The sequence below is a fragment of the Canis lupus genome, chromosome 9, assembly GCF_003254725.2.
Source record: "Canis lupus dingo isolate Sandy chromosome 9, ASM325472v2, whole genome shotgun sequence".
Classification (NCBI taxonomy): Eukaryota; Metazoa; Chordata; class Mammalia; order Carnivora; family Canidae; genus Canis; species Canis lupus.
Genome location: NC_064251.1, coordinates 334,559 through 355,873, shown reverse-complemented (window position 1 = coordinate 355,873; position 21,315 = coordinate 334,559). Strand labels below are relative to the sequence as shown.

The 21,315-nt window shown below is 62.0% G+C and overlaps 2 protein-coding genes across 4 annotated transcripts; both read left to right on the top strand.

Moving 5' to 3' along the window:
* The first annotated feature begins 3,634 nt into the window (after positions 1–3,634).
* On the top strand, positions 3,635–9,104 carry LOC112672987 (fructosamine 3 kinase related protein). 2 transcript variants are annotated; one of them, XM_025468438.3, is made up of 6 exons: positions 3,635–3,835; positions 5,717–5,868; positions 6,201–6,292; positions 6,871–6,953; positions 7,793–7,915; positions 8,067–9,104. In XM_025468438.3, exons 1-6 carry the CDS (start codon positions 3,695–3,697, stop codon positions 8,403–8,405), a joined length of 930 nt encoding a protein of 309 aa, XP_025324223.1. In that variant the 5' UTR covers positions 3,635–3,694; the 3' UTR covers positions 8,406–9,104. The 2 variants fall into 2 exon arrangements, with proteins under 2 accessions (XP_025324223.1, XP_025324226.1); XM_025468441.3 differs by having other exon boundaries at positions 3,696–3,835; positions 5,722–5,868.
* Positions 9,105–11,357: 2,253 nt separating this feature from the next.
* On the top strand, positions 11,358–20,173 carry FN3K (fructosamine 3 kinase). Of its 2 annotated transcripts, none has more exons than XM_025468436.3 (6): positions 11,358–11,687; positions 13,534–13,685; positions 14,868–14,959; positions 15,297–15,373; positions 18,774–18,896; positions 19,748–20,173. In XM_025468436.3, exons 1-6 carry the CDS (start codon positions 11,547–11,549, stop codon positions 20,084–20,086), a joined length of 924 nt encoding a protein of 307 aa, XP_025324221.1. In that variant the 5' UTR covers positions 11,358–11,546; the 3' UTR covers positions 20,087–20,173. The 2 variants fall into 2 exon arrangements, with proteins under 2 accessions (XP_025324221.1, XP_025324222.1); XM_025468437.3 differs by having other exon boundaries at positions 11,526–12,064.
* The last annotated feature ends 1,142 nt before the right edge of the window (positions 20,174–21,315 follow it).

Below are 21,315 nucleotides of genomic sequence, written 5' to 3'. Positions count from 1 at the left end.
GGGAGCCCAATGTGGGACTCAATCCTGGGTCTCCAGGATCATGCCCTGGGCTGAAGGCAACGCTAAACCGCTGAGCCACCTGGGCTGCCCATTTACTTTTCACTCTTTCACAGAACATATAACCAGTTGTGTTTTGCTTTTTTCAAGTGTCATATTTTTAGTTTCTCAACTGGGTTATTTTGTTCACTTATACTTAATGTAATTATCAATATATTTGGCTTAAATCTACCCTCTTGGGGCACCTGGGTGTCTCAGTCAGTTAAGTGTCTGCCTTCAGTTCAGGTCATGACCTCAGGGTCCTGAGATCAAGACCCACATCGGGCTCCCTGCTCAGCTTGTCCCTTCCTCACTGCTTGTGCTCTCTCTCTCTCTCTGTCTCAAATAAATAAATAAAATCTTTAAAAAATTAAGTCAATTGCTTTTCAAATTCTCTTTTTATCGTACATGGCTCACTGCTATTTTGTATGATCTATTTAATTAGAGTTTCTCATTTATGTACCACTCTCTTTGTTCTTTGCTCCTTCTTGCGCTACAGCTTTACAACCTGTGATTACTTTTCTTTTTTATTTAATTTTTTATGTATGATAGTCACAGAGAGAGAGAGAGAGAGAGAGAGGCAGAGACATAGGCAGAGGGAGAAGCAGGCTCCATGCACCGGGAGCCCAACGTGGGAATCGATCCCGGGTCTCCAGGATCGTGCCCTGGGCCAAAGGCAGGCGCTAAACCGCTGCGCCACCCAGGGTTCCCTGATTACTTTTCTTTTGGCTGAAAAGCATCTTTTTTTTTTTTTTTTTTTAACTTTCCTTTGGCAGCGTCTGCTGGTAGAAAATTGCACCACTAGAAATAAAAGCAAATGGCCTTCAGTCTGAGTAATGTCTTAAAGTTTCAAGTGTTAAGCCCTACAGACTGTATGAACTTGTGCAATTATGCTCCTCTGGTTTCCATGCAGGCTTCCCGTGCCCTGGGTGGCTGGCGTGAGGTTCTGGCCCTCTCCCTTCCCAGCACCTGCATCCCTCCCTGCCCAGGACGGTCCCTCCATCTGCTTGGCTCCCTACCGCATCTCTGCCCTTCCTACCCTCGGCTCTGTGGCCTCTTCCCTCCGTGTAGCTGTGGAGAGTCTGTTCTGCCAGTCTTGAGGTCATTTTCTAGGTTGTTTACACTGATCTGGGTGTCCTACTGCACCATCTTCCTGAAGAATGTCTTTATTTCATTTTCACTCTTGAAAAGGTATTTCTCTGGGGCAGTCATATTCCTTCGGTGACAATCATTCCACTACCTTTGGCCTCCAGTATTAACGTCAGGAAACTTACGTTAGATCTTTTCAAGCAATCTGACTTTCCTTGCTGGTACATTAGGGATTTCCTGTGCCTTTGGTGGCTTGCAATTTCACTGTTATTGCCTACATATAAAATTTTAGTCTATGTAGCTTAAGATTTGGGGGGAACTTGCATCTGAGAGTTGGTGTATTTTGTCAGTTCTAGAACATTCTGTCATTTTCTGTTAAAGTATAGCCTCTTCCTTTCCCCTTTTCTGGAACTGCAGCTAGATATCTACTGTTTTCCATGTTTCCTAGCTTGCCTGCAATTTCCCTCTTTGTCTCCTTGTGCCACATTCTTAATTACTTCTTAAAAAAAAAAGATTTTATTTATTCATTTGAGATAGAGGGCACGAACAAGGGGCAGAGGGAGAGGGAGAAGCAGACCCCGCGCTGAGCTGGGAGCCCCACGAGGGCTCGACCCCAGGACCCTGGGATAATGACCTGAGCTGAAGGCAGACGCTTCACCAATTCAGCCAGCCAGGCGCCCCTCTTCGTGACTTCCGACATCTTCCGATTTGCTAATCCTCTCATCCAAGCTGTTAAATCCGCCCAGTAGGCTCTACATTTTAATTTTAATGTAGGTGATGTAATTACTTAATTAATTAGTGTTTTTTATTTGTAAAACCTCTTTTGGTTCTTTATAGAATCTGCTTAGTTAACCTTTCTTTTTTTTTAAATTTATTTATGATAGAGAGAGAGAGGGAGAGAGGGAGGCAGAGACACACGCAGAGGGAGAAGCAGGCTCCATGCACCGGGAGCCCAACGTGGGATTCGATCCCGGGTCTCCAGGATCACACCCTGGGCCAAAGGCAGGCGCCAAACCGCTGCGCCACCCAGGGATCCCTTAGTTAATCTTTCATAGTGAGCTGTGAAAAATAATCAAGGCAACTCTCACCAAAATGGAGTCAGGCGACCAGCAGGGGCCTCTGGGTACCCAGCACCGTTACCACTTACAGACCCACGGGGAGAAAGACTCCTCGCAGGTGGTACTACTTTAGCAACCAGGTGCAGGACGCAAGGTTAGCCTGCTGCCCTGGCAACAGCCCAGCCAATAGGAGACAGCCGTGGCTCAGCCAATAGGAGGCGGCCACAGCCCAGCCAATGGGAGATGGTCGCAGCCCAGCCAATGGGAGACAGCCGGTCCCCACTCTCCGAGAATTGTTTTAAGACGGGCGCGAACTCTGAATGCACAAGTTACATATACTATTGTTCGTGTACATCAACTGAATTGATCCACATCAATTGAATTGAGCTGATCAACGCACAACCCTCCCCCTGAAATGCTTAGCGTGCCCGTCTGCAGCGGAAGGGGGTGCGCAGCTGACAGCCCCGTGACCCTGGCGAACCCGCGGGTCCTGCTGTCCGCGCGGCCTGCACGAGGCTCTCCGCGATGTGGATCGTCGGGCTCTCCGGGCGCCTCCGGGCGTGGACCGGCCGCCCTCCCCGTGCTCCGGTCCTGCCTCGGGCCCTGGGCTGGTCCTCCGCTCTCCCAGAATATCCCATCTTCCCGGTCCCTGCCCTGCCATCCCCTCCGTGGGACGACCCCATGCCGGGAGCAAAGGGCTCAAGTCACCGGTTTAGTCGCGAGACGGAAGCCAGTTGAGAATCACGTGCATAAAAACCAAAGCAAACCTCCCTTAAGATGCGGCAGAGGCCAGAAGGGGGCGCTCTGTCACCCGGGCCCAGGGTGCGACAGCCAGGACCCAGCCCGGCACCTGCGGCGCCTCACCCAATCCCGGGGCGTCCTGGCGGCTCGGGCCCGCCCCTCAGCGCCTCACCCAGTCCCGGGGCGTCCTGGCGGCTCGGGCCCGCCCCTCAGCGCCTCACCCAATCCCGGGGCGTCCTGGCGGCTCGGGCCCGCCCCCCAGCGCCTCACCCAATCCCGGGGCATCCTGACAGCTCGGTCCTGCCTCTCAGCGCCTCACCCAATCCCGGGGCGCTCTGGCGGCTCGGGCCCGCCCCTCAGCTCCTCACCCAATCCCGGGGCATTCTGACAGCTCGGTCCCGCCTCTCGGCGCTCCACCCAATCCCGGGGCGTCCTGGCGGCCCCTCAGCATCTCAGCCAATTCTAGGGCGTCCTGGCGGCCCAGCCCCGCCCGTCAACGTCTCACCCAGTCTCAGGGTGTTTTGGCGGGTCGGTCTCGCCTCTCAGCGCTTTACCCAATCCCAAGGCGACCTGGAGACCCGGGCCTCTTAATCCTCGGCACCTCGCCCAATCCCAGGGTGCTCTGGCGGGTCGGTCCCGCCTCTCAGCGTCTCAGCCAATCCCAGGGCGTCCTGGCTCGGTCCCGCCTCTCAGCGCCTCACCCAATCACTGTGCGCCCCCGCGGGCGGCGTCTCCCGGGCCCGGCGGTCGGCGGCCGCGCCCCGCGCACCATGGAGGCTCTGCTGAGGCGGGAGCTGGGCTGCGACTTCGTCAGGGCGACGGGTCACTCGGGGGGCGGGTGCATCAGCCAGGGCCAGAGTTACGACACGGACAGGGGACGCGTGTTTGTGAAAGTGAACTCCAAGGCGGAGGTCAGGGCGGCCGTAGGCGGGGCGGGGGGTGTCCGGGGTCGGGGATCCGGGGTCGGGATCTGGGGTCAAGGTCAGGGCCCGGGGTCCAGGGGTCAGGGGCCCGGGGTCGCGGCGGTGGTGTGGCTGGGGTGGGGGTGAAGCCGCCGCCATCCTCGTGGCCGGGACCCCGTGCGCAGTCCTGCCCAGGAGGCCTGCGGGGTCAGTGGGCTGCGGGGGGCCGTGCCCCAGGCCGCCCTCCCTCGGCAGCGTCCTCGCCCTTGTCCCGCCTGTCGTCCCCCCCGACGGTCCCCCAACCTGCTCAGCACCCCCCTTGTTCCCGGTCACATGGCAGCGCCCTGGTCTGACTCCCACCCCCACGGGGTCGGGGGCCTTGGGGAGACCGGCCTTGGGCAACCGCCGCAGTGCTGGCGCTGCTGCTGCTCAGCCTCTTGCATTCATTTCCTTTTGTCAGCAGAATCCATGGTCTTTTTCTGTTTTACTGGGATTTGATCTTTGAGTCACTCCCCACGCGGGCGCTGGAGCACAGGACCCCAAGGCCAGCGCCCATCCCCCACCCCCACCCTTGGCGCCCCTCAGAGCCTGTCCCTGGCAGAAAATGTTGCCCACGTGGGGGCCTCGACCACCCAGTGTGGCCCTCTGGCCCTGCCCTCCCCTGCCCTCCCCTCCCCAAGCTGCTTGCATCTCCTGCCCCCACGGAGCAGTGGTTTCTGAGGGAGGCTTCACCTGTGCTGGGCTCCCAAGTGTCCCCCCCCACCCCCCCCCACCCCCCACCCCACCCCCCCCCCGCCCCGCCGTCCCGGGAGCTACCCCTGACTCTCCTTCCCCTACCCTACTCTGGGACGAGGTGTGGCCGCGCAGCTGTCTTCCCCCTGTCCCCTGACCGAAGTGTCCTCAGGGCGCAGCCCTTATCTCAGCAGGCCCGCGGTGTCAACTGCGGCTCAGTTGCTCGTGAGGCAGCCCATGAGGTCGGTGCTGCCACCCCTTGTGCCGGCGCGGGGCCTGAGTGACTTGCCGCGGGCCCTGGAGTCCGTCCTGATAGTGGGCCGGCGGCCGGCGGGGCAGCTGGATGTTGCAGGGGAGGGGGCAGCGGGTCCAGGAAGCTGGGCTGCGGCCCCTGCGCTCGGCCGAGGTCCGCGGGGACCCGGGTGCAGCCCGCAGCCTGTGCCGATTCTGCTCACGTCCCTGTAGTGTTTTGAGTGAAAAACAAAAAGCAAAAAACCTCCTTTAGAGGGAGCAGGTGCTTGGGGAGGGGGGGGAGACTTGAGAAGTTGGAATGAATTTCGTTGAAATTTCAAGCACAAGGAGGAAGGACCTGACTTGGCAAGGGTGGGGTCGGGGCTGCAGGCAGGGGTGCCCCCCCACGAGCAAGGGCGGGGCTGCAGGCAAGGGGCCTCTGTGCCCGCAGGCGTGTGCACACCGGGGCACACCAAGGCAGCTGTTGCAGTGACCCGGTGGGGGCCGTCGCACAGGTTGCAAGCTCGGGGTGTGTTCCAGGCTGGTACTTGCCCTGGGGAAGGGTCCTGCGGGGTGGGCACGGAGACAAGGGGAAGGCTTGGCTCTGCAGCCTGGGGGAGCCAGGACTGGGGAGAGGACGGGGTGGGCCGCTGGGCTGCTCTCCCCTGCGAGGGAGGAGTGGCGGTGGCGGGCACCAGACGTTGGGTGGCACGTTCGAGGCCTTGGGCTGCCCCCGAGAGCGCAGGGCAGGGTCCCGGACAGAGAGAGTGCCACCCTCTGGCTCCCACCCTGCTGGGAAGCGGGCACAGCGGCCTGCGCCGGCAGGGCGGCCTTGGTTTGATGTCGCCGCGCTTGAGAAGACGCCGCAGACCGTTTCTGGGAGTGACCTTGCTCCCCTGGCTTTCCCCTCCGTTGTTTTTCGGAAAGGCCAGAAGAATGTTTGAAGGTGAGATGGCAAGTCTGACCGCCATCCTGAGGACGGACACGGTCCGGGTGCCCAAGCCCATCAAGGTCCTTGATGCCCCGGGCGGCGGCAGCGCGCTGGTGATGGAGCACGTGGACATGCGGGCTCTGGACAGGTCTGTGCCCCCCTGGGTTGGCTTTGCTCTTCCTCTGGGTGGTCCCTTCACCCTGAACGCCTGCACTGGGGGTGTTGTTTCAAGGAGCTTGTGGCCCCACGTGTCGTGGGTGCTGCGGGCCGAGGGACACGTGCTCAGCAGCCCAGGGCAGACGCGGTCCCCGAGGTCTGCCGGCAGAGGCCGGGACGGAGCATCAGAGCCCCGGGGCCCGTGTCCCCCCCGCCCGCTGATGCCCACTCTGTGTCCCTGGACCTGCCGCACGAGCCCGAGAGCAAGCGGAAGGTGTGAGCACGGTCACGTCCACGCGCCTAGCGACGCTGTTTGCTTCACAGCCATGCCGCCAGGCTGGGAACCCAGCTCGCAGACCTACATCTGGAGAACAAGAGGCTTGGGGAGACGCTCCGGAAGGAGGCCAGCACCGTGGGTACGTGGCCGTGTGGGCGTGAGGCTGGGTCTGCGCTGGGGACCCCGGGCTGGGGCTCCACACGGTGGGGGACACCCCATGCAGTGACGCAGCGTTAGGAAGGCGAGTGTTTCCGAGACTCGACCCCCGACCCCCATGCTGTTGTGGCCCCTGTACCCCTCCTTCCCCGGAGTTGCCTGGCTGCCCCCACGGCTCCTTCTCCCTGAGAATGGCCCATGCGGGACTGGGCCTCAGCCTCGGGCCTTAGCCTGCCGTTGGTGTCCACAGAACCTTCCGGGCTCTTCCTCTTGGACGTTTGCTAACCCGTGTGCGGCCCCAGGGCCAGTGTGCGGGCAGGACAGCTGACCCGCCAGGGACAGATGGCTGCGGATCCGCTGCCCCGTCTGGCCTCACGTCGTGCAGGCCTCAGCACGTGCTCGGGTGCGGGGGAGCCACAGGGGATGCAGAGGAGGCTCCGTACCTCTGGGCACGGACGTGGGTGAAGGGCGCAGCAGGCACAGGCCTGGAGCCCTCTGAGTCCGGGGCCGCCTGGGCAGCGTGGGCGCCAGTTGTCTCTCTTTGTTGCTTTTGCCCCCAAGGGAAAGGAGGCGGGCAGGTGGACCGGGCCTTTGTGGACAAGTTCGGGTTTGACGTGGTGACATGCTGTGGATACCTCCCCCAGGTGAGCGGCACCAGCGCCTGCCTCCCTCCTGCCGCCTGCCAGGTGGGCCGCTGGGGCCCGGACAAGCCCGGCTTCTACAGAACTTAGCTCAGGTCTTTGCCCCCTTCGTCTATCCTAATTTCTGAGAGTCTGACGCGAGGCCTGCCCACGTCACCCGTGGGTGAGCTCAGAGACGCGGGACCAGATCAGGATGCAGGTTCTCCAGGTGGGGGGGTGCGAGGGGCTTGCACATTCCAGTGGTAGGATTTTGTGGCTGGCTGCCCGCGAGCGTCCCCCCGCTCTTCCCAGTACCCAGCACATGCTGAGCGGGGGGCTAGGTGGCTTCACGAGGGGCTCCCTGGGTGAGCTGGGAGCCTCCTGGGGTCCGCGGGGGGACGCCAGCAGGTTGGCAGTGAGAAGGTGCGCGGTGAGGGCTGGGCTCCCCGGGGGCCCTCGGCCGGTCCTGCTCCCTCCCCCCCTGCCTGCAGCTCGCCCCGCATGCCTGCAGACACCTGGCTGGCAGGTGGGCCCTCCTGCCGGTCAGTGTCTCCAGCGTCTCCTCGGAGCGTCTCCTCCCACGACTCCTCATGCTGGCACTTAGGAGGGCAGTCCTGGGGGGCTGCGGGAGGCTGGGGCCGTGCTCCACCTGAGCGTGGGCTGCCCGGAGCACCTGGAGCTCCTCCGACTGGCCTCTGTGCTCTGCCCCGGGAGAGTCCCACTCCTGGGATGGGGTCTGGGTCCCAGCCTGGCCCAAGACATCCCGCCTGCTGGCCGCACACCCCCGCGGCCCAGCCCTGCAGCGGTGCCCCTCTGCTCTGAGCATGCTCCTTCGGCCCTGGCATTGCCCTCTGTCCACGCAGGTGAATGACTGGCAGGACGACTGGGTGACCTTCTATGCCCGGCAGCGCATTCAGCCCCAGATGGACATGGTGGAGAAGGGGTCTGGGGACAGGGAGGCCCGGGAACTCTGGTCTGCTCTGCAGGTGAGGGGAGGCCTGAGGCAGGGCCTGGGGGCGGGTCTGCACAGGAGGAGGCCTGGGCCAGCCGTGGGGGCTCGTGCGCCCTGCAGGAAAGCATCCTTGTCCCTCCCACACGTGTCGCTCACTTTGTTGAGGGTGCCTGTCCTCCCTGCAGCTGAAGATCCCTGACCTGTTTCGTGACCTGGACATCGTCCCGGCCCTGCTCCACGGGGACCTCTGGGCCGGAAACGTCGCGGAGGACTCCTCCGGGCCTGTCATCTTCGACCCGGCTTCCTTCTACGGCCACGCGGAGTACGAGCTGGCGATAGCCGGCATGTTCGGAGGCTTCGGCCGCTCCTTCTACTCTGCCTACCACGGCGCCATCCCCAAGGCCCCGGGCTTCGAGGCTCGCCTGCAGCTCTATCAGCTCTTCCACTACTTGAACCACTGGAATCACTTTGGATCGGGGTACAGAGGGTCGTCCCTGAACATCATGAGGAACCTTGTCAGATGAGCTCCCGGGCCCGGAGGTGCAGGTGCACCAGGTCCGCGCCTCCCGCCCCCGGCTCCCCCTGGCTCCCCCAGTCTCCCCCGATTCTTCACACTGACTTCCCAGCCCTGTAAGTACCAGGAGGAGAGGCTCCGTCCTCCCGAGGCCGCACGTTTCGTTAGACTCATAGCTGGATCGAGCCTCACTGGAAGTGCAGTGCCTGGAGGGACCAGGGCGTGTGGGTCCCATCGAAGCAGCTGCCCGAGGCTGAGGGGGACGAGGCCCGCTAGCCAGGTGCTGCTGGGCACTCGCGCCTCAGCTCCTCCCGTCTCATCTCCAGGAGCGACTCCGATGTCCGGGGTTAGACGTGGTGTAGACATGAATCCAGAACCGAGAGTGGCTCAGAACGACCAATTTCAACCGAGCACATTCCCTTTCCTTCTGTGCCGCAGGCCAACGGGTCTGGACGTTGATTCTGGGAGTGACCAAACTGCTAGTCTTGGGTAAATTTAGGAGCCGCTGAATCCCCCGTTAGCACCCGTCCCGATGCTGTTGTAAAGCTTGCGAGTTACTTACTCCCTTGCATAAAAAATGCTGAACCAGTGGCCCTCCCTTTGTCCTCGTCCTGGCAGCGATGGGCGGTGTTCCTCAATGGCAATGATGCTGAGAAAGTCTTTTGCATAAAAATTTGAATAAACTTTGAGTGATTTGAGTGATGCACAAGACTGTGTATTTCCTTCGTTTGCGTCGTAATTCAACCTTTATCTTTCCTGTTTGCAAAACCTTTGTGACCATAAACATATACGGTCTCGTTTCTTTTTTCTTTTTTTAAAAAAATTTTATTTATTCATGAGAGGCACACAGAGAGGCAGAGACACAGGCAGAGGGAGAAGCAGGCTCCATGCAGGTAGCCCGATGCAGGATTCAATCCCTGGACCCCGGGGTCACACCCTGGGCCGAAGGCAGACACTCCACTGCCGGGTCCCCCAGGCCCCACGACTGTTTCTTTTTCTTTCTTTTTTTTTTTTTTTTTTCCCACGACTGTTTCTTAAGAGCAGTTTTTTTTTCTTGAGTGTTCAGTAAGAGAAGAGCACAGACCCCGGGTCAGGATGGGGCAGCCTGAGGCCTGTGAGCGTGGCCAGGAGAGCCGTCCTGGGAGGCAGGGTGTGTGTGCAGGGCGCACACACAGGACGCCCCATCGCGCAGATGCTGCGTCTCCTGGCTGTGGGGCTGCTGCGGGACTTGTCAGCTTTTGAAACTTGGCAGTTTGTCCCCGTCGCTCATTCTAAAGTATCTACGTATCTACGTATGTACCCAATTTTGTACGTGTACAAAATTTATGCGTGTACGTATTCTTATATAAAGAGTTGTCAGCATTGTGTGACCTGCAGGCCGGCACGCCCAGGAGCCCGCCCAGGGAGAGGGGGACTCAGCCCAGGGGCCGCTTGGAGGTACCCGAGTCACATCTCCCAGTTGAGCTTGAGACCACACCCAGACTCAGATGCAAAGTCACAGTGGTCTCTTCGGCGGCTCGCACCTTCAGGCCGAGGACTGGGGAGCTGGGAGGCCTAGAAGGGGACCCCAAGGGCCTGGGTTTCGGGACCAGTAAGACGGTGTGCCACCTGCCACGTTCAGACCCCGCTGGGCCAGCCCGTGCCCGGGGCCCAGAACGAGGCTCAACAAGGGCAGGGTCTCCCGCAGGCCGCCCGGGGGCTCAGGGTGCCTAATCTGGCCGCTCCGGACCCACCTTGGAGCACATATTTGTAATTCTGAAGGAGGGAACAGAGAAAGCAGGAAGGAATTCCTAGAGAGCTGAAGACAAGTTCCCCGGTAGAAGGACCAAGTTCCCTCCTGAACCAGCTCCCCCACCTGCCGGGGTGGCAGGAAAGTCGCCGCAGCCCCCTGCCCAGGGAATTGTCGGGCACCCATGGCACAGGAGACCCTACAAGCCTCCCGAGAGAGGACAGTTTCCACACAAAGAGGAAGAGTCAAAAAAAAAAAAAAAAAAAAAAAAAAAGAAAAGAGGAAGAGTCAGCGCAGCTTCAAACGTCTCAATGCCAAATGACCTGGGAAGTCACGGAGCAGGACCTTCTCGTTTGTGAGAGAACAGGACCTCATTTCCACCCCGGGAGGCTGACCCCCCCCCCCCAGCGTCAACAGAGCAGCGACCTCCACCGGCCTGCAAGAGCCAGAGCCTACCTTCAGGGGTCCCTCCTCCGGGCTTCACCAGGCTGGGGGGGGGTCTAGGAGGAGGAAGGCACGGAGGGGCGGACGGCCTCTCCACAGATGCCAGTCTCTCCTGTCCCACCTGCCCTGCTGCCGTGAGCTTGTATGAGCGTGTGCACAGGTGTGTGCGTGTCTGCACGCCTGTATGCACATGGGCTTGTGTGCTCTAAGATTCTATTTATCTGACACAGAGAGAGAGAGAGAGAGAGGGGAGGGGCAGAGGGAGAAGCAGGCTCCCTTCTGAGCAGGGAGCCCGATGGGGGCTTGGTCCCAGGCCCGGGGATCATGCCCTGAGCCAAGGCAGGCGCTCACCGACTGAGCCCAGGGGCGCCCTGGCAGGTGTGGCTTGAAGTTCCCTTTGGGGGCAGCAGGTCTCTTATCTGGGGGGCCCATTCTGGGCGCGGTTGGCCACGTGCTCTCAGAAGCGCCCGGCAGCCCGTTATCTCTGGAGGCCACCGAGTGGCCTGAGGAACAAGCCCAACAGCAGCCGCGGGGGGCCCCGGGCCGAGCCAGGGCTTCCAGCCTTGTGCGACCCTGTGGGACCCAGCTAGGCCGCGACCGAGGCCGGCGGGCTCCACCCCGGACTGTGCGCGGAGTCCCACTGGGCCCTGGGCCGGGGTCCAGCAAGGCTGTGGGCGCCCTGACCCTGCGGGCATCCGCGGAGGCGCCGCCCGACTCTGTCCCCCAATGGAAAGCCTCGGCCCGCCCCGCCCCTGTCGCCGTCCCTGTCCCCGCCCCTGTCCCCGCCCTCCAGCTGGTGCGGGCGGTGGTGGCGGCGGCGCGGGAGGCGGACCGCGGCATCAGGACCCATCAGTGGGGGGACAGCCTGCGGGCCGCGCCTCCCTGCGGACCAGGCCTGGACCTCGGCCCGGACAGCGCCCCCGTGCACCCCCCGGCCTGGACAGCGCCACCCCCGACCCCGCGGCCCGGCGAGCCCCCATGGAGCACCTGCTGCGCGCCGAGCTGCGCACCGCGACCCTGCGGCCCTTCGGGAGCCCCGGGGCGGGCTGCATCAGCGAGGGGCGCGCCTACGACACGGACGCGGGCCCGGTGTTCGTCAAGGTCAACCGCAGGACGCAGGTGCGGCCCCCGCCCCCAGGCCCCTCCACGGGAGCCGCAGGCCCGAGGCTGCAGGGGCGGTGACAGCGCGGGGCGGGCGGGGACGGGCCTGAGCGTTCCGCTGCGAGGGGCCTCCTGTTCCCCGCGCGAGGGTCCGTGTCCGCGGGAAGAGGTGGGAGGGGCCGGGACTCCGTGGCCGCCGCGCTGCTGCGGGACTCGGCCAGGCCTGGGCTGCGACCTGGTCTCTCTGCCCCGTGGGGCCCGCAACTGAGCTGTGCGTGGAGGACACGGAGGCTCCACGGATGCGGCGATCCCAGGACACGGCCTGGGGGCCCCAGGGAGTCGCCTCCTTCCCCCAGCACCTGCCGCCCGGCGCAGGGAATTGTCCAGAACCTCAGGTCAGAGCCAGAACCCCTCAACGTGAGCCGCACCCCTGGCAGGCAGTGGGTCGGCTCGTGCAGGCCCTGGAACCCTCCCCTGAGCCCCCCCTGGGCCCCCACCTGCCCTCGAGTCCCCTGGCGCTGGCTCAGGCCGTCTGCAGCCCGCGTGTCAGGCACCCGCCTGCCCCGGAGCATGGGGAGGTTGTGGGGTTTAGGGCTGGCCCCCACTGACGCTAACCACCCCGGCCTCACAACTGCACGGTGGGTTGGCAGTCCAGAGGACCCCTTGCCTCGTTTTCTCCTTGGTGCTTTGGGTTAAAGCACGGGGTTCCTTGCCCGCGGGGAAGCAGATGCTTCTGCCTCGTGAGGGTAGTTCCACGGCTGGAGGAGCTCGCAAGGCTACGTGCAGGCTCGCTCGGAACCCACTGACCTGTACCTGGGCCGGGGGGGCCACCTGGGTCAAATCGGGGTATCTGCGGGAAGTGTTTTAGAAATAGGACGGCTCCTGGGTCCCGGTGGGGGCTGTGGTCTTCTTTCTGGGTGGGGTGTGTGCCGCCCCCCCCCCCCCCCCCCCGGGCCCTGCTGACTGCTGATCTCTGTGGACAGGCCCTGGACCCCAGCCAGGCCCTGCTGACCTCCCCCTGCTTTCCCTTGGCCCAGATGTGTGTCCTGGTCACTTTGGCATGCCCCCTTGTCGCCCCTGCCACCCCAGCTCCCCCTGCCACCCTCCAGCCCCCCCCAGCCCCCCTGCTGGCCTCCAGCTGCCCCCAGCCCCCCCAGCCCCCCTGCTGCCCCTCAGGCCCCCACCACCTGCTGCCCCCTCCTGCTGCCCCCAGCCCCCCCTGCTACCCTCCTGTTGCCCCCTGCCTCCCCCTACCACCCCCTGCCTCCCTGTGCTGCGGCTCTTTCACTATCATTGCTTGAGGCGGTGAGGTGGGCAGGTAACCAGACGCAGGGGTCCAGCGCAGACCCTCCACTAACCCACATTCTGAGCACTGCACAGTACTTCCTGGCACCCCTGGCACTCCCACAGCCCCAGAGCACCACCCAGAACTCCTGCAGCACCCTAAGATACCTCCAGGACCCCCACAGCCCCCCGAGGAACTTCACAACCTCTATGGCACCCCATGGGCACCCCTGGGATCTCCACAGCACCCCCTGGCACCCTGCAGTACCTCCATTGTACCCCCAGCACCCTCCCGGAATTATGGCACTTCTAGCGCCCCAACATACCCCCAGCACCCCAGAAGCTCCCCTACACCGGCGCTTCCTCACCTCTCAGAGCAAGCACCCCAAGTCCCAGGCACAGCCCCATCCTGGCCGCCCCTTCCTGTCTGAAAGCAGCCACTTTGCACTTTGCACCCAGCCTCTGAGGAGCCAGTGGCCTACTCTCCAGCTAGTTCTTGGGACCTGAAGGTCCTGGGTGCTCCTGGGCAATCCCGGGTGGTGGCTCCTGTCCTGGAGCTCACGGCTTACTCTGGATGCAGGCCCGGCAGATGTTTGAGGGAGAGCTGGCCAGCCTGGAGGCTCTCCGGGCCACCGGCCTGGTGCGGGTGCCTCAGCCAGTCAAGGTGATTGACCTGCCCGGAGGGGGGGCCGCCTTTGTGATGGAGCATCTGAAGATGAGGAGCTTGAGCAGGTGAGTGTGCCCCAGTGTGTATGGGGGGGAGGGAATGGGGGGGAGGGGGAGAGGAGGGGGCAGAAAGGAGGAGGGGGGGAGGGAGGGAATGAGGGAGGGAGGGGGAGAGGAGGGGGCAGAGAGGAGGAGGGGATGGGGGAGGGAGGGAATAAGGGAGGGAGGGGGAGAGGAGGGGGCAGAGAGGAGGAGGGGAGGGGGGGAGGGAGGGAATGAGGGGGGAGGGGGGAGAAAGGGGGAGAGAGAGGGAGGGTGTGAGGAGGGAGGAGGAGGGAGGGGAGGGAGGAGGAGGGAGGGGAGGGAGGGGGGAGGCCCAGAGAGGAGGGAGAAGGCTGTCTCTGGTTGCCTGGGACCCTGCTTCCCCGCGGTTCTGGGTTAGTTTGGCTCCCAGGACTCCGCGGCATGGAGGAAGCATGTTAGGCCCTGCGGCCTCGGCCTCATGCTTTGCGGGAGCGAACTGGCCCAGTGAGATCCCCCTAGGGGGTAGCTGCAGTCTTTAGGATTTTTTCTAACTGTTAAAGATATATATATATATATATATATATATATTCAAGGCCTTAAAAGGTGGAAACCGCGGATTGACGTGCAGCGGCCACCTGTGGTTCCCTCACCAAAGGCCACGCTGACCTCTTGGTGCCTGAAGATCATCACAGTTTTTTTTAATATGTGATTTACATTTGCGGTTACAGAACTTTGGGGCTGGTTCTCTCTTTCTTTCTTTCTTTCTTTCTTTCTTTCTTTCTTTCTTTCTCTCTTTTCTTTCTTTCTTCCTTTTTTTTTTTTTTTTAAGATTTTTATTTCTTTATTCCTGAGAGACACAGAGAGAGGCAGAGACCCAGGCCTAGGAAGAAGCAGGCTCCCTGCGGGGAGCCCCATGCAGGACTCGATCCGGGACCCCAGGGTCACGCCTTGAGCTCCCCGGGGGAGGGGGGGCTGCTTTTTCTTCCCGTGACGTTTTAAGCCTGTGCCCCTCCATTCCCGGCGCCTCCCGAGGCTTCCGCTGAGACCACCAGCCTGTCGCCGCTTGGTGATTCTGTTTTTCAGAAAGGGTCGTGGTCTGCAGTTCACTTTTCACTTTTTCAAGGAACGGAGAGTAGTTTTTAAGGGATTCAGAGCACCTGCTGCGGCGGAGCGTTGGTGCGGGGCGCTGTGGTTTCCCGCATGAAGGGCCGTCCTCTTCCCCAGTCAGGCGTCCAGGCTCGGAGAGCAGATGGCAGAGCTGCACCTCCACAACCAGAGGCTGAAGGACAGGTGCCGGGAGGAGGAGAGCACGCTGGGTACGTGCCCCGGCCCCCAGCGCTGGGCAGCCCGATACCTGGGGTTCCTGCCGCCCGTGGGCTGCCCTTCCGGAGGCGGCGTCCATGCCGGCTGTCCTCCTCGTCGGGTGGGGAGGGCCGGCTCACGCCCTGCTTATGCTCAGCCCTGTCCGTGCCCGAGTCCACAGGAGCACGCCCGAGTGCTCGGGTGCTTGGGTACTCAGGTGCTCAGGTCCCCAGGTGCCTGGGTGCTCAGGTGCTCAGGTCCCCGGGTGCCCGGGTGCCTGGGTGCTCGGGTGCTCAGGTGCTCGGCCAGGCACCATGTTTACAGCAAGACAGCAGCCCTCTCCGTCCACAGGCCGCAGGGCTGAGGGGGCCACGTACGTGAGCAGGTTTGGCTTCCACACGGTGACCTGCTGTGGCTTCATCCCTCAGGTGAGTGCCAGGCGCCCATGTCCTCCCCGGGGCCCCAGAGCGGGTCACCTCGCCCCTTGGAGGACCCCTGCGCCCCAGGAAGGCGCTTGCAGCTGTGACACGGGGACGGGGGCAGGCGCAGGGGGTCGCTGAGCTGAGCCCGGGCTGCGGGGCGTGTGGAAGGGCAACCAGGCAGAGGGAACAGCAGGTGCAGCGCCCGGTGATGACTGCCGGGGCTCCAGGCGGGTGGAGGGGGCAGGGGCAAGTCCTGGTCACCCGCCCCGGGGCTTTGTAATCCTGTGGCACAAACCCCATTACTTCGGAGTGTACAGGGGCGCCTGGCTGGCTCAGTGGCTTAAACACCTGCCTCCTGGTCGTGAGTGAGGTCTCGATCGCAGGGTCATGCATCCAAGCACAGAATCGGGCTCCCCGCTGGGCATGGAGCCTCCTTACAAACCCCCAGTGTCTGCCTCGTGGTTCTCTGCACGTCTGTGCTGTGCAGCCGTCAGCACTGCCTCGTCGCGGGCCATTGTCATCACCTCCAAGAGAAATCCCCTATCAGTTCGCTGGCGGCCCTCATTCCCTGGCCCGCGGGCGCCTAACCACTCACCGCGGGCAGAGGGCGAGTGTCCCCCGTGGACAGCACCGGTGAGGGCCTGATGAAGCCCCAGCCAGGCTTAGGGCCCAGCCACGGGGCAGCCCTCCCGTCCGGGGTCCCTCGATGCTACCTGCACAGTGGGCTCCTGGCCCATTAGGACTGGCAATGCCTGCGGAAGCTGCCCCCCAGGCTGCGCCGCCCGGAGCCGGGGCTCGGCTGAATGCGGCCCCGAGAGGTTGGGTTTAAGCGCTGCGGGCTTTCCAAGGACTCGGTGGGCCTCGGAACGGGACTCCCCAAGAACAGGGAAGTGAAATCGTACACGGAGCCCCACTGTGTGACGTCGGTGAGAGTGGGGCTGGACCATTAGGGACACAGGCAGCCCCTCTGCCCCTTTAGACTCCACGATCAGGGAACCCATTCAACTCAGCGGCAACTGGCCGGGAAGGGGAGAGGGGCCCGGCAGGCAGGATGCTCAGTCTACCCCGAGCTGGGACAGATGGTCCCGGGTGGGGTGCCCTGCACCAGCCCAGAGCTGCGGGAGGGTCTGCTCCCCGGGTGGGATGAGTGGGGTGACCTGAGTGGTGGCAGCAGGCTTCTCGGACGCCTCGTGCACCAAGCCCCCTGGGACCACTGGCTCGGTTGCCCGGCTGGTGCGTTTTGTACGCAGCCACTCCCCGGGCACGTGCCTAAGTGCTTGATCCCACACCCGGCTGCCGCCTTAGCGACCTGAGGAGGCTGGTGATGTCATGTGAGTCCTCTTACAGATGAGGGACGGGTGTGCCGAGAGCCCAGCGGTGCCCTGAGGCCCTGGGCCCGTGAGCCGAGGGCCAAGAGGGGACCCACGCCTGCTTCAGAGCGTGGGCCCGAAGCCCCAAGGCCTTGGGCCTCTGTCACGGCGAAGGCGGAGTCCCGCCAGTGGTGCGCTCAGGTGGCCGGCCTCTGGCAGCTCAGGGTAAAGCCCTGTCTCTTCATGGGGGGGGATCACCGTCCCTTTGTCCAGGAGGGGGGACTGGGCCAGCCAGTGCTAGCGTACAGCTCTCCATACTCCATCTGTGCCTTTCACGACGTGGTTGCCCAGAAGGAGACAGAGCCTTGGGCCCTGGGAGCCTGTGAGGGCAGATGGGGAAGGAGGGCGGCCACCCGCGTGCCTCAGGCTGTTTGGGGACAGGGCCTCCCGCCAGCACCAAGAGGGTGACCCCGGGCTGAGCGGCCACAGCACCTGGCACAGGCGCGTCCACGCTGAGAGCACCGGCTGGGGACATGTGTCTGCAGGTCAGCACGACGATGCAGGCTCTCTGGAGAGTCCCTCCCCTGGGGGGCTTCCCAAAGTAACCCTTTGTATGACGTAAACTTTGCATCTTTTTTTTTTTTTAAAAAACCTCTATTAAGGTTTAATTGACATAAAAAAAACTGCACATCGAAAGTGTACAATTTGGTAAGTTTTGACACGTGTAGGTACTCGTGAACCAGTCACCGTGGTTGGGACGAGTATATCCATCGCCCCCAAGGGTCCTCCTGCCCTTCATTGCCCCTGGCAACCACCGTCAGTACAGATAATTTGTATTTCATAGCATTTAACGTAAATGGCATCACACGATATGTGCCTTTCTCTGGGTTTTTCCACCCAGCTTCATCACTTCATGATACTCGTGTATGTTGTTGCATGTGCGCAAAGTCTGTTCCTTTGTAGGATGAGCCACAGTCTGTCATTCACCTGCTGACGGGCACCTGACTATTTCCAGGTTTTGCTTTCACAAATAAAGCTGCTCTGAATCTTTGTGTACAAGGACGTGTACACAAGTGCTTTCACTTGTCTTGAGTAAATACCTAGGAGGGAAACGGCCAGGTCACATAGTAGGTTTGTATTTAACTTAAAAAAAAAAAAAAGAGATGTATTTATTTATTTGTTTATTTATTTATTTATTTTTAAGAATTTTATTTATTTATTTGTGAGAGACACACAGAGAGAGGCAGAGACGCAGGCAGAGGGAGAAGCAAGCTCCCTGTGGGGAGCCCGATGGGGGACTCGATCCCAGGGCCCCAGGGTCACACCCCAAGCCGAAGGCAGACACTCAACTGCTGAGCCCCTCGGGTGTCTCTATTAGAGTGAGAGAGAGCGGATGGGGGCAGGGGCACAGAATCTCAAGCTGACTCCCCGCTGAGCGCGGAACCCAACGTGGGACTCAATCCCGTGACCCTGAGATATGACCTGAGCCGAAACCAAGGGTCGGATGCTCCACCGACTGAGCCACCCAGGCACCCCTAACTTCTAAGAAACCGCAGAAATGTTTCCCCAGGCTTTCGTCCGTCTGGCATCCCCCGCAGCAGTGGAGGAGGGCGCGGGTAGCTTAGAGTTCCTGCGTCCGGGTGGGTGAGCGGTGGTCGGTATCCCAGCGGGGCCCCGTTTCCGCTGCTGGCCAGTGATGGGCCCGTGTGCTGAGGATCAGTGGCGCAGATATTTAGGATCATTCCATCCTATTCATCAGCTGGCCCACCTTCCTCTGAGACGACTGTGTCTGTGATACTCTGGCCCCTGAAATCTGCTGCCAGCGCAGCCACTGCAGCTTCCTTCTGGCAGGTGTTGGCAGGCGCGGCTTCTCCGTCCCCGTGGCCTGCTTCTGCCTTCCGATGCGCGCAGCTTGGACTCGAGGCTTTTCACTGGGGTCCTTGGCCCCTTTGCACGTAACGTGCTTATGGACGTGACTGGGGCCGAATCTGTCATCCTGCTGTTTGTTTTCTGTCCTGTTGTCTCCCTTTGTCCTGCCCGTCGGCCCTCTTCTGGGCTGTCTTTAACGGCTTCAGCCTCGTCCCTCCATTGTCCAGGTGAACGAGTGGCAGGATGACTGGCCCACCTTCTTTGCTCGGCACCGTCTCCAAGCGCAGCTGGACCTCATTGAAAAGGACTATGCTGATCGAGAGGCCCGAGAACTCTGGTCACAGCTACAGGTGGGTGCAGAGGTCACTCCCTGGGACGGGGGCTGTCCTTTTAGGAGCCCACCACACCTGGGCGGGGGCCTCCGGTACACGGAGCCCCCCGAGCAGAGCTGGTCAAGTGTGGACACAGAAGTGCCTGGCTATTAGCCGACGGGGAACCTGGGAAGGGGATGGTGTCTGGGGACGTACTTGGCCCCGGTGCCATCTCACCGGCTAGGTCACCAAGTACTCGACCTCAAGCACGGCTCTCGTGACACGTGCGTTCTTGGCTCATCAATGGTGGCATTTACTATTGCTTCCTCACCCTCTCTTGCCCTGTTCCTTTTTCTTTTCCAAGGCATGAACGTCTGATGTGGGCAGCAGATGCCCCAGAGTGACAAGTTTGGAACTAGAACTCTCAAAATGTTAAAAACAGAACTTGTGTGTCCATCCAGGGTGATCCTGCAGAAGAAACTTTATTTAACTCACTGATGAAGTAGCCAGGAGTATATGGAAGAGGCGCAGGGATGTATGTGCTGAAAAATAACAGAATAGTGGAGATTTGCCAAGTTACTTAAAAAAAAAAAAAGCCCTTCCACTCATGTTATTTGGTTCCTATTCTACGGGACCACCTCCACTGAGGTCTCTACTGTGTGGAGGTCATTAGTGCCGCGGGGCGTGCAGACCTAAATTGGTGATAGTAAGACAGTGTTGCCTCCTCCTGGACCCCAGGATCCTCCTCTCTGGGCTTCACAGACCAGGCTGTAGTTGGACCCTGAACAAATGCGAGGTCATCGATGCCTTATTTCCAAGTATCGGATGGGGCGGCGGTGGGTCAGAGTCCCCATGGTAACTCCGTGTGCAATAATTATTTTTTCTTTTAGGTGAAGATTCCGGATCTGTTTTGTGGCCTAGAGATCGTCCCTGCCCTGCTTCATGGGGATCTCTGGTCTGGGAACGTCGCCGAGGACGACGTGGGACCCGTTATTTACGACCCAGCTTCCTTCTACGGACATTCTGAGTTTGAACTGGCCATTGCGTTGATGTTTGGGGGGTTCCCCAGATCCTTCTTCACTGCCTACCACCGCAAGATCCCCAAGGCTCCGGGGTTCGACAAGCGGCTGCTGCTGTACCAGCTCTTTAACTACCTGAACCACTGGAACCACTTCGGGCAGGGGTACAGGAGCCCCTCCCTGGGCACCATGAGGAAGCTTCTCAAGTAGCAGCTGCCCTGCATCCGCCGCCTCCCTGCTTCACGAACACGCCGGGCGAGCAGCGCCAGAGATTAATAAAGTCGGGGGGCTCCTGGACCCAATGGCCGTCAGCTGCCTGTGTCTCCACGCTCCGTGCAGTTGGGCCCGGGGCACCCGACAGGTTCCAGCAGGCTCATTATGTATTGTGGTCTAGGGGGGATCTGGATGTTTTCAGGATAATTGGCATTGAGATCACACAGATCTGGGATTTGCGTGGATGGAGGTGGGAATCACACCTGTTCCCTGGACTCAGGCAGAGGTGGGGACGGGGAGGTGGGTCTCCCCTGTCCCGCGGCATCTCCAGGGAGTGGGGCTCGGAGTCCACCCCTGCCCAGGTGGGACACACGGAAGGAAAGGTCTTGGGGCCGCAGCCACCGCCAGCCTGCCCCGCACTGCATTTTTCAGGGGATGACAAGAGGGTGGGGGTCGGGCCCTGCCCACGGGGGTATCTGGGGCGTCCACTGTGGTCAGGCGGCCGGGGTCAGGTCGCGTGTCCTCCCTGAAGGCCAGGCCTTTGCTCCTCTTTGCAAAATTACCAACCTCGGGGCGCAGGCGCGCCCGCCTTTCTCTTTCCGGAGTCTGGCCTCGCGGTCAGGAGGCTGGTCCCCCGCGGCGGGCGAGCCTGTTACCGCCGGACCCACCCGGACGCCTCCTTCCGGACCTGTGACATTTCAACCCAGAACCTGCGTCGCGCAGGACCCGCGCTTGCGGGACGACGGTGCGAGCCGCGTCCCCAGTGTGCAGGGCGGCGGGGCGAAGGGGCTCGGCCTGGGTCTCCTCCCGCGACTCTGCCGGCGCGGGCCTCCCCTGCTCCTCTCCGCCCCCCGCCCCTGCTCCGGTCCTCCCGCCGCAGGCTCGGCTCCGTGCCGCACCCTCCGGGCTGCACCCGCCAGATCAGGCCCCGCCCCCGCCCCATCCCGTGCACCAGGCTCCGCCCCGCAGGCTCCCCTCCCCGGCCCCGCCCCCGCCCCACCCCGCGCAGCAGGCCCCGCCCCCCGCAGGCTCCCCTCCCCCCCGGGCCGCGCCCTCCCCCGGGCCCCGCCCCACCCCGCGCAGCAGGCTCCGCCCCCGTATTCCAGGCCCGCCCGCCGCAGCCTCCTCTCCCCGGGCCCCGCCCCTGGCCCTGCCCCATCCCGCACTGCAGGCTCCGCCCCCCGCGCCCCCGGCCCCGCCCCTCCCGCGCCGCAGGCTCCCCTCCC